General features: G+C 38.7%; 1 protein-coding gene across 1 annotated transcript in view; it reads right to left on the bottom strand.

Moving 5' to 3' along the window:
* Positions 1 to 379: 379 nt before the first annotated feature.
* Positions 380 to 11940, bottom strand: part of POLR1F (RNA polymerase I subunit F) — a 30736-nt gene continuing 19175 nt past the window's right edge. Inside the window, exons 2-4 of the mRNA XM_058724876.1 lie at positions 4970 to 5111; positions 1806 to 2014; positions 380 to 892 (exon numbers count right to left, since the gene is read on the bottom strand). Of these exons, the coding sequence (XP_058580859.1) occupies positions 556 to 892; positions 1806 to 2014; positions 4970 to 5111 (688 nt within the window). The 3' untranslated portion in view covers positions 380 to 555. The remainder of the gene's footprint in view (positions 893 to 1805; positions 2015 to 4969; positions 5112 to 11940) is intronic.

Raw genomic sequence — 11940 nt, 5'->3', positions numbered from 1 at the left:
GTGGCATGGTTCTAATGAGCTCTGTAGACTTCAGAGCTCCTTTGGCAAACCATTCTAAATTGAACCATAGAAATCTCATAGTAGCCAGAGAAAAGAAAATCTAAAAATCTCATATAATATTATGACTGAAGGTCAAACCTACTAAAAAATACACAAGCTCAAAACCATTCGGTAATGATACAAATAACACTCTATTACAAAGTCCTTTACCAGTCTTCAGATGACAGAAATAATTTTATGTAGCATGTAAAAACTGGAAAAATGCAAGACTTGAGAGAGGTCTTATCCTCTTATTCTGTATACAATAAAATGGCAGTTTGATAATATTGGTATTTCCTAAAGTAATTACCACTTTAGCACCAAAAATTCCTACTAATGAAATGTTTCCTGTTTTGCAGACTACTGGAATACACAAGCATTTCATATGATTCCCACATTTATTCGTCTACTGTATGTAAATCAATCTTCAAAAAACTGAGTAAAATGCACTAAAGGAATTACTTTTCCCTTTTCTTTTTAGATGAGTGTTCCAAAAGTGGGGTAAATTCAGCTTCCTCACTGTTTTCTTTTCTTTTTTCTCTTTTTATGGTCACTCTGGTAACCACTGGAGTCACTACCTTGGAAAACAGGATCCTGGTCCTCCTGGTGCCTTTTCTTCTTCTTCTTCTTTGGCTCTTCGTTCTGGAAGCCATTCGTATTATTAATCTGCAGGTTTGTCTCTTCTTTCACAGTGACATCTGCAAAATCTGCTAGTTCTCTGTTATCACTCTCCACTTCATATGGCTCTGGGTCTGTCTTCTTTTTCTTTTTCTTCTTCAGAGGTTTTTCTACAATTTCTTCAGTGCCAGTTTCTGTTACTTCTTCAGAAACTGTACAGCACTTGGTTTGTAAACTAAAGTAACAGTTAAAAAAAAAATTACAGAGCAATAAACAAAAATAATAAAATGAGATCAAGAATATACCAAATGTTAATCTTTCTTCTAAATAATGACAGTAGTACAAGATACAGAAGTATGGCATAAATATCAAATATTGTATTCTGTTATCCCTCAGCTCATTAAAATGTCTTGGAAAAGTTAAAATTTTTCCAAAGTCCTTCCAGACTGTTTTCATACATAAAAATTACATAAAATATTTTTATCAAAATGTACCTTATAAATTTTGTTTTGATTCAAAAAAATTTGCTCACTGTGCATGAAACATCACAATACTCAGGCTTGGTAGCCAAACAACTGACGAGCGATAAAAAATACACGTGTACTGTCTACCAAAATTAATGGAGTTTCCCATCTATGAATCCTTGTTTCAAATTATTCATTTTTTTCAAAGTTGTGAGTTAACAGTAAAAAAAAAAAAAAGAAAAAAAAACCAAAACACAAAAAACCAAGGATCAGTGAAGTAGCCCTCTCTACTGGATGCAGAGTCCCATCCAGTAGCACTAGCTACATCCAACTAAGTAATTTCAATGAGCTAACAGAAAAATACAGAAATTATCTACCTGGCATAGTGACATTAATCAAATATGATTAAGCTTTCAACAGTTTCAAGCTCAAGGATCAACTTTTTAAAAAATTAACCAAACTAGAAAATAGGAAGATTGAGTTAGTAAACTACAGACCCATTAGCTAGAAGTGCAGACCTTTGGAATATTCAATATGCTGTCAAAGCACTTAAGATTCCAATTTACATTGACTTTATGGCATATTCTAAAAAAATTACTTTCCGAAAGAGGGGCTTATGTTCTCTAAATTCAGAATTAAACAGAAATGACTACAAAAATTAAAATAATGTGATTAGGAACTGACCTAGAGGTATTTAATTTTCCCCGAATGCAGAATACTCCAGCAGCATCTGAGTCCAAACGAAATACTTCAAATTCTAGTTCATCACCCACATTTATCTCTAGGATCTGCCACTGCTCAGCTGGCATCTGCTCAGGTTTAGGGATGGAGGCATTGAAACACCCATGTACTAAACAGCCAATGTGGCTAGAAGACACTTTATTAACTGTACCCTGGGAAGAAAGAAAAAAAGCATCAAGCTATCTAAAGAGTTTAAAAGGTAAATAAAACTTTATAAGCTTCAAACTGATCTTAAAGAGAAAACATTGAAATAATGGAATAATTTCATATGGAAAAAGATTTTCAATTAAAATTTACATGTTATACTAAACCATTTTAAACACTGTAGAGTTTTTAGAAGGCTGGAACTTTGGTAAACTGCATGCATATCAATTGCCTAACTGGATAAACAACTAACTCTTCCCACCTCTAAAAAAAAAACCAAAACAACCTACCTCAGCTCCTGCTACAGGACTCCCTGGGGAGCAGATTATAACCATATTGAAACCAAGCAGAAAATACTGTTTGGTATTACCTAAATGTGAAAAGACCTCAAGGCAGGAAGCATATGTTTTTTATAACTAGGATCCACATTATATTTCCATAAACAGTCTGAATTTCAAAGCTTAAAAAGCATTGTTGGAAGGCATGGTCACTTAAGTGCCTGACTTCGGCTCAGGTCATGATTTCAAGGTTTGTGGGTTCCAGCCCCGCATCAGGCTCTGTGCTGATAACTGGGAGTCTGGAGCCTGCTTTGGATTCTGTGTCTCCATCTCTCCCTACCCTTCCCCCATTCACATTCTGTCTCTCTCAGAAATAAACATAAAAAAAAATTATTTAACAATTAACTTTAGTAGGATATAATAAGCACTGTATTTGAAGACAACTTATCCTTCATCAGTAGATCTTGAGCATGGCTACTGTGAATCACAAAAACATTTTTAGAAGCTTTAAAGCTAAAAAGTATGAAGTTTATAAACAGAACTACTAAACCTCCGTAACACAAAAGTCCAGCTAAAAATGGGCAAAGCACTTAAACAGGCCTTTCTTATTGAAACACAAGAAAAATCTCACGAAGGAAAACGCAAATTAAGGAGAACCTAGTATTATCCATCAGTTTAATTAAAAGACTAACAAAACCAGATGCTGGCAAGGACACAGAGCAACTAATAGTGTTGAATGTTTAATTTTATGAAAAACAGGCTAATTCCTCAAACACCTACCCTCTGACTTACAATACAGCTTCCAGTTCCTACCTAGGAGAAATGAAAATACACATTCACACAGCTTCATTCATAATAGCTCCAGACTGGAAACCAAAATGTCCATCAATGAAGATGAACAATCAAATTGTAATACACTCATATAACCGAATTCTATGAACAAAAAGGAATAAAATATGAATATACCATCAAACAGCATGGATGAAGTGTAAAAACATGTTGAACAAAAGAGGTCAGATTTTCATCAAAGAGTGTATAATGAAAATTTCCACTAATATAAAATGAGAAGCTTAAGCAAAACTAATGTATGATAAACAGAAGCAGAACAGTGGTTGGATCTAGAAGAGAGGACTGACCAGGAAAGGGCATGACGGTCATTCTCAAATAAAATGGTATATATGCACTTGTCAGAATTCATTGAACTGAACACTATGATCTATGCATTTTGTTGTATATAATTTAGATCTCTTATTTTATTGTATGTAAATTATACCATGTTTAAAATTAAAAATTGGAAAAAACTGCCCAGATGTATTTGAAGACTGGAATAGAGTAAAAGGAGTAATTTTATTCTTAGTTTTATACCTTCTGTACAGTATGTTATTTCCATGTTTATGGTAACTTACACAAAGCAGATGAGTTAAGTGTCGAAATTTTTTTAAGTACAAATCTGCCAACTTTAATAGTATGGAAGCTAGCTGTATAACCCAACTTTGGCAGGCCCAGGATACTATTTCTACCAGTTTAACCGACACTGTAAAAATTTTTTTAAATTAGAAATGCCTTGTAGAATTTGTCAGTGAAATTTGATCAGTATATTCATTAACAATAAAAGTTAATCTTATAAGAACCATTAATAAAAAATTTTATAGGAAGTGCTTAAAGAAAAAAACATACAAACTATGTATGAATACACACACACACCCACCAACAAATACACTCAAAACTGCTGGTAGAAGACAGTCAATTTCACATCTATCTGTATATCTAGATTGTCTTAAAAAACCTTCCCAACAGGGCCTTCATTACCATAGCACCTGATGGGTGCCCTAACCTCATTGTTCATTCACTTTCATTACCTGCCTGGTCCCACAACTATTTGAATTTTCAACTCCTATTTGAACTCCTATTTGAAACACTACTACACGGTTTGAATCTTTTAAATATTTTTTTAATGTTTATTTGAGACGGGGGGGGGTGGGAGAGAGAGCGCGTGTGCGCATGAGCGGGGGGGGGGGGGGCAGAGAGAGACAGAGAGAAGCAGAATCTGAAGCAGGCCCCAGGCTCTGACCTGTCAGCACAGTCTGACATGGGACTCGAACTCACAAACTGTGAGATCATGACCTGAGCCGCATTAGGAAGCTCAACTGACAGAGCCATCCAGGAGCCCCTAGCCCCTGTTTAAATCCTTTATTGGTATATAATTGAGAAATAAGAAACTAGTTATTTTTTTTTATCACTTAAGATCGTTCTGGTGCTATACAAAGAAGAGAATAAATTGTATGACACACATACTCTGCATACACAGGTGAGTTCTAGAAGAATGGAGTTTAAAAAGTTACCAAGGTTGAATTGACTTTTTTTCTTTGAAAATAATTTTTAGGGGTGTCTAGGTGGCTTAGTCAGTTAAGTATCTGACTTGGGCTCACGGCATGATCTCATGGTTCATCAGTTAGAGCTCCATGTTGGGCTCTCTGCTGTCAGCGCAGAGCCTGCTTTAGATCCTTTGCCCCCCTCTCTCTGCCCCTCCCCTGCTTTCTCTTTCAAAAATAAACATTTTAGAAAATAACTTTTAGCTACCCACAATAGCAAGCCATTTACTTCTCGAGGTGTATAGTCTTAAAAATCTTCCAAATTATATCATTATACAACTATACAAAGAAAGCTTTAAATATATATACATACCATAAGCTTTTGCCCTGGTTCAGGGCAGAAAATAACAAAATCTGCTTCAATGTTTAGATGAATGTGTCCTTGATCATCATAAATATCTCCCAGTTCACCTACCACTTTGATGTTATCATATGCAATGGGGACACCTAAAAGGCTGTTAAAAAAAAAAAAAAAAAAGAAAGAAAAAATGATATGTTTTATCCTCTTTCAAAATAGTCCAATGTCCTGATTAAATTGGCCGAGTCCAAAAATTATACATCTCTTAAATATAAGCACACATGCCAAAATACAATAGCATTATCATTAGTCCATAATGACTTGAGTAATTCAACTTGACCAAAAGCTTCCAATATACTAAATTTAAAAGGATTATTCAACATAAGTACCCAGAAACAAAATGTCCAATTATGCATGAGCAGGTTGACCTTTCTTCTCTAATAGCTATGCACTGGAATTATAGTCATTCTCCAATGAGAGAAAGAAAAAAAAATGAAAAAAAAATGTCTCTAATTTCTGAGTATAACTGAATGAAGGCAATTTTGGTATTACCCACCATTACTAGATTTCTGTACTAGACGGCCCATAGCAAGATCAGTATTAAAGGTGAAGACCCTGAATATTAAAGCCAATGACTTACGGGAGAAAAATCCTCAAACTGTAACTGTTAATAGTAAATAGAAATGTTATTAAATACAACTACATATTTCATTTATTAGGAACTGAGTGGCTCAAGCAGTAAGGCTCTGACTCCTGACTTTGGCTCAGGTCATGATCTCAAAGTGAAGAAATCAAGCATCAGGCTCACACTGGGCATGAAGCCTGCTTAAGATTCTCTTTCCCAGTCCCTCTGTCCCTACTCTGCTTGTGCACTTGTGTATATGCATGCATGCACACGCTCATTCTCTCTCTCTCAAAAACAAAACTGATTTTGCCAATTTAGTCTACATAGTATGAAAGGATTAGGGGACAACTATTTCAAAAGGTCATTTCCAAGTACTTAATGGAATTTTAACTACTAAAGAGGCAAACCTGGTGACTTCACTAGCACACCCAATACTTACTCAAGAAAACTTCACTGACTCCCCAGGAAATGCTTAAATCACTCCTCTTCCACTCCTAGACGACTCCATGGCACAGCATCGCATCCTAAGTGTGCTTGATCTCGGTTTACTGACTCTAGCTCTGTGTATGTTTGCATTCCACACACTACTCAAAAACCCTTGAGAAGACAGAACACTTTGTAGAACTCTACTAAATTCCTAAAAGTATTCACATAGTTTAAGAGAAAGAATTTACCCCAATAGCTGTTGCTTAATAAAACAGCCAGGAGCCACTGGAAAGGAACTTTAATAACTATCAAATCAAGAAGATCCTAAATTTAGAGATTTACTCCAGAAAGCCCTTTTTGAACTGTTAATTTCTCAATGTGTTTGCCCAAGCAGGAACTACACCATCACAGAAACCCAGAAGTCCACCAGACTTGTCAATGAGGGAATAAACCTATTTATAAATAGCTGGATACAAAATCTAATTCTAAATATATATATGTATACATATACACATACATAAATACATACATATCAGCATAAAATCATGTTTGCATGGTTTCAATATACATAAAAATTTCCAGGAAGGACACCTGGGTCAATCTGTTGGTTAAGCATCCAACTCTTGGTTTTCACTCAGGTCATGATCTTACGGTTCTTAAGTTCAAGCCACGAGTCGGGCTCTACACTGCTGTAGACCCTACCTGGGATTCTCTCTCTGCCCCTTCCTGCTCGCTCACTCTCTCACTCAAAATAAATAAAATTAAAATTCAAGGGTAGATTATTAAGTATGGAACTTAACTGAGAAGTACTCCTTACTTCAGAAAAGCATTTTGCCACTGGAGACACTGTATGTGTTCTCTGAGTTGTCAATTCAAAACCCCTGCATCAATCTACCTTTCTAGACACATTCATGATTCTAGGTATCAGTGCATATGTCATCCAACTATTTCAGTCTTCCCAGGTAGTCATGCTTGAGTATTCTCACATGGAAGTATATTGTATTGTATTGTATTGTATTACAGCACTTACAGATTTTTGTTTTTTTTCCAAATGTGTAAGTAGCTTGTATTACCTTTAAGTTTCAATTCACAATAAAGATGTGTTTTCATGATAGTAAAGGTAGTACTGCAAAATATTTCCCATAAGAAAGAGGTATTGGGTTATGTAGGGTTCAAAATTGGTAACTAGGGAATGTAACCATAGAGCCCTAAACCCAAATAGATTGTGTAAACCCATCAAACCCGAGAAACCCTTTATTGACATCAAATTGTTTTCCAAATAAAATACCAAAACAGTGATTACTAAATATAGGTTTTATCTACTTTTGTCTTGAGAAAGTAAATTTGGATTTGTTCATAAAGATGTTTTATGCTTATTGAAAGACTGTACCATCAAGTGGGACTGACCTTGAGAGGGAGTGCCTCCACGGGCAGAGAGGGGAAAGGAGAGGACCCTGCCCCAGGCACTCCAGGTTGAGGTTGCCCTGAGAAGACAAATCCCTGTAACATTTGGCTTTGAAAACCAGAGGGCCAGAAGCTTCTCCAGTTTTGTCCCCTCCCCACCTCCACAATCAGAAGGGCTTCACACCTTGAACTCTGAAAATCAACAGGCTCAATAGATTAAGAGGCAGGAGGGTAACAGAAAACTGAGTCTCTGCCCTGAGAGTACAGCACAACAAACAGCTCCACTTAGATACAGCACAGAAGCAACAGTTTGAAAAATGCCGCGGGTGTACAGGAAAGAGATTTAATGGTCTCAGAACATGTGCTGGAGAGGCAGGGAAATCTAAGAGATTTCTCCAAGAACAAAAGAACTGATGGGTGCTATTTCCCTCCCCCACTCCCCATCCCCAGCCTAAATACACAGACACCTGTGAGAACAAGCACACTGCAATGATCACCTAACCTGCGAAAAGTGCACCCCAGCCACATACTTCCGTGAATACACTCCCTTCAACCCTCTGCCTGGGCAGAAGTTTTCCCAGGCTGCTTCAGCTCCATTCCACAGCAGCCCAGTGCAGACCCTGCTGGCACGATGTGCAGCACACCCAGCCCCCATGTTCTCCTGTAGACCTTGGATAAGCCTATCCCAAGCAGTGCGGCAAGCCTTGTGGTGTGCAAGCAGCCCCAATAAATAGGGGCGAGCACCACTCCAAAGTGACTCTTGCCCCTGAGAGAGGGAAAGTAACAGCACACCTCAGTCCAACTACAGCCCCAGCAGTAGGCTGGTCAGACACCTGGCTGAACTGCAGGCCTAGCCCACCAACAAGTTTCTCTAGTGACAACATGCAGAAAGCACCCTTGAGTTTGGAGCTACCATAGCTCTGGCAAATGCCTGTTCTGGTTCACTTTAAACCCAAGGTAGCCCCAGACTGGTCCACTAAAAACACAAGGACCAAACCTTGTCCACAACAGCAAAGAGACCCATTGCAAATAACTGGAATGAAGGAAAACATGGCTCAGCCACAAAATTGGGGCACATGCAAAACACAAAGGAGACACCCCTGAAGCGCCAGGTTATGGTAAATAGGAGACACTGCACTGCAGGGCATTACAAGACCTCGTGTTCATAAAGGCACTGCTTTCAAGAGCACGTGACTTCCCTAACACTCAGAAAAAGACAGACAAAATGAGAAGGAATATGTCCCAAATGAAAAAAAAAAAAAAAAAAAAAGGACAAGTTCAAAAGAAGAGAGCTAAACAAAAGGGAGATAAGTAATATACCTAATAAAGTAATGATCATAAAGATATTCACTGGATTTGAAATGAGTGGAGAACATCAGTCCTAATCATAGTCCTTATCTTACACTCAAAAGAGCTATAAACAAAGGTAAAAAACATAAAAAAGAGAAGAAGTGTTGAAGTTGAAGGACTCTGAACCCCAAGAGTCTGGGAGGAAAAGAGACAGCCGGCTTCCAGGGACCCACTGGGACAACCTGAGGGGCCGTAGGTGTGTGGCTGCAAACTGGGAGAGAGAAAAGGAACAGAGAGGAGGGATCCCCTTTTGTGGAGAGACAAAAGGAAGAGAAAAAGAGAAAAGGAAGCATAGGCCTGTATCTGGACAAGAGAAAAACTTCAGTCCAGGAGAGATAAAGATCAATCTAACTGTGGGCTTTCTCTGGTCTGGGGACGGCTGCCCCTGGATCACAAACCTGGGGAGGAGGGGAGCCAGCCCCAGGTTCGGTGGCTAGGTCAGGGGTGCAGTCCACAGAAGGAGAAAGCGATTCCCTCCCTGGAGTGCTGTGGGACAGGACAAAGCATGCCTGTGCCTGCCAGCCAGGGACCACATATCGCGGGGGGGGGGGGGGGCGGGGACGACGTGGGTGGAGCTGCTCTTCCCCAGTATGGGGCATGTGGAGCTAGGCACAGGAGTCAGTGGAGTGAGACAAACTGCCTCATTTGCACCCGTGGCACAATGAGGATGGCTCGAACAGAGTGGTCTGGGACACCCGGTACGCAACAGACTGAGGGTCGCCATTTTTCTCCCCACCACCACCAAGGTGGGGCCTCAAGGACCAGACAGTAGGGCCCAGCAGGGCCCATGGTGGAGGCAGGATCCGCCTATACCAAACCACGCCCCTCTGTACCTGGTAACTGCACAGCTACAGGAGAAGGATTGACAGTGAGGAAACAGACACCCTACCTCCAGACAGGCACTGCTGCATTGCCTGATTAATTCTCAGACAATTCTTATTATATATATTCTTCCTTCCTTTTCTCATTCTTATCTCTGGTTGTTAGTTTGTTTAAGCAGACATATTTAATCCATTCTCTTAATACGTGTTCCACACCTCCTTCTTTATTCTCCATTCTCTCTGCATTAAGCCTTATAGTTTCTCTGCATAACTTTCTTTTCTTTTTTCTTTTTCCCCATCCCCTTCTCTATTTCCCTTTCTTTCTCTCTGGATTAAGCCGTATAGTTTCTCTGGTCAATTTTTATTCTTTCTTTGTCCCTGCCCCTGTCATTTCTCTCTTTGTACAGGATAAGGCCTCTTCCATCAGTACTGCACCCACCCTGTTTACTTGTAGCTGGTGTTTCTGGGTTTTTTTGGTTGTTTGCCTGTTTTTGTTTTGTATTTTTTTGCTTATTTGTTTTCCTTTCCAGGGCTACTTGAACAAACAAATCAAAGCACACCTGGTGGAGGGTCCAAAACATCACTACGAGTAGGGAGATAAAGTAAGCAGAGTCACAACAACAGAGAGCAAGTAACACTCTCCAAAAAACACTTCCTGAAGGGCCAGGTCCTGGACAGTGTATGACCTCTCTTTAATATAGTAGTGCTCACAGGTGCAGGGGACGTAACAAGCTTTTAAAACACATAAGAGACAGAAAACTAGGCAAAATGACGAAACAGAAGAATTCACAAAAGAAATTCCAGGAAAGGTAAGAGCTAAAGAAGTGATCAAAAGAGTTGTAAACAATACAACGGAACAAGAATTTAGAATAATAGTCGTAAGGTTAATCGCTGGGCTTGAAAAAAGCATAGAGGACAGCAGAGAATCTACTGCCCAAGAGATCAAGGAACTAAAAATTAGTAATGATGCATTAAAAAATGCTGTAGATGAGATGCAGAATAAAATAGAGGCAGTCATAGCGAGGACTGAAGAGGCAGAGGGGAGAATGGGTGAAATATAAGATAAAATTATGGAAAAAGAGGAAGCTGAGAAAATGATAAAAAAAATGCTGGATCACAAGGGGAGAATTAGAGAACTAAGTGATTCCATGAAACGGAACAATATCCATATCATAGTAGTTCCAGAAGAAGGAGAAAGAAAGGGGCCAAAGGTATACTTGAACAAATCATAGCTAAGAACCTCCCCAGTCTGGGAAAGGCACAGAGAACTCCCTCCAGAGGTAACTTGAATTGGTCTTCTGAATGACATATCATAGTGAAACTGGAAATATACAAGGATAAAGAGAGAATTCTGAAAGCAGCTAGGGATAAACGGGCCTCAACATACGGGATAGACACATATGGGTAGTAGCAGCTCTATCTACTGAAACGTGGCAGACCAGAAAGGAGTGGCAGGAAATTTTCAATGTAATGAACAGGAAAAATATGCAGCCAAGAATCCTTTATCCAGCAAGCCTGTCATTCAGAATAGAAGGAGAGATAAAGATTTTCCCAAACAAAAACTGAAAGAATTCATCACCAATAAACCAGCCCTATAAGAGATCCTAAGGAGGATTCTGTGAGTGAAATGTTGCAAAGACCACAAAGGACAAGAGACATTACTACAAGTATGAAACCTACAGATAACCTACACAAGGACTGTAAACCCGTATCTTTCACTAATAACACTGCATGTAAATGGACTAAATGGTCCAATCAAAAGACATACGGTATCAGAATGGATTAAAAAAACAAGACCCATCTATTTGCTGTCTACAAGAGACCCATTTTAGACCCAAGGACACCTTCAGATTAAAAGTAAGGAGATGGAGAACCATCTATCATGCTACTAGAAGTCAAAAGAAAGCTGGAGTAGCCATATTTATATCAGACAAACTAGATTTTAAACTAAAGGCTGTAACAAGAGATGAAGAAGGGCATTATGTAATAATTATGGGGTCTATCCATCAAGAAGAGCTAACAATTATAAATGTCTATGCACCGGATTTGGAAACACCCAAATATATGAAACAACTAATCACAAACATAAGCAATCTTATCGGTAAGAATGTGGTAACTGCAAGGGACTTCAATACTCCACTTACAACAATGGATAGATCATCTAGGCAGATAATCAATAAAGAAACAATGGCCCTGAACAATACACTGGACCAGATGGACTTGACAGATATATTTAGAAATTTTCATCCTAAAGGAGAATATACACTCTTCTCGAGTGCACATCGAACATTCTCCAAGACAGATCACATTTGAATCACAAAACAGCCCTCAATAAATATAAAAGAACTGAGATCATATCA

This window comes from Neofelis nebulosa, chromosome 4 (genome assembly GCF_028018385.1).
Source record: "Neofelis nebulosa isolate mNeoNeb1 chromosome 4, mNeoNeb1.pri, whole genome shotgun sequence".
NCBI classification, from domain to species: Eukaryota; Metazoa; Chordata; class Mammalia; order Carnivora; family Felidae; genus Neofelis; species Neofelis nebulosa.
The sequence above is the reverse complement of the archived record's forward strand: the minus strand, read 5'-3'. Positions and strand labels throughout refer to the sequence as shown.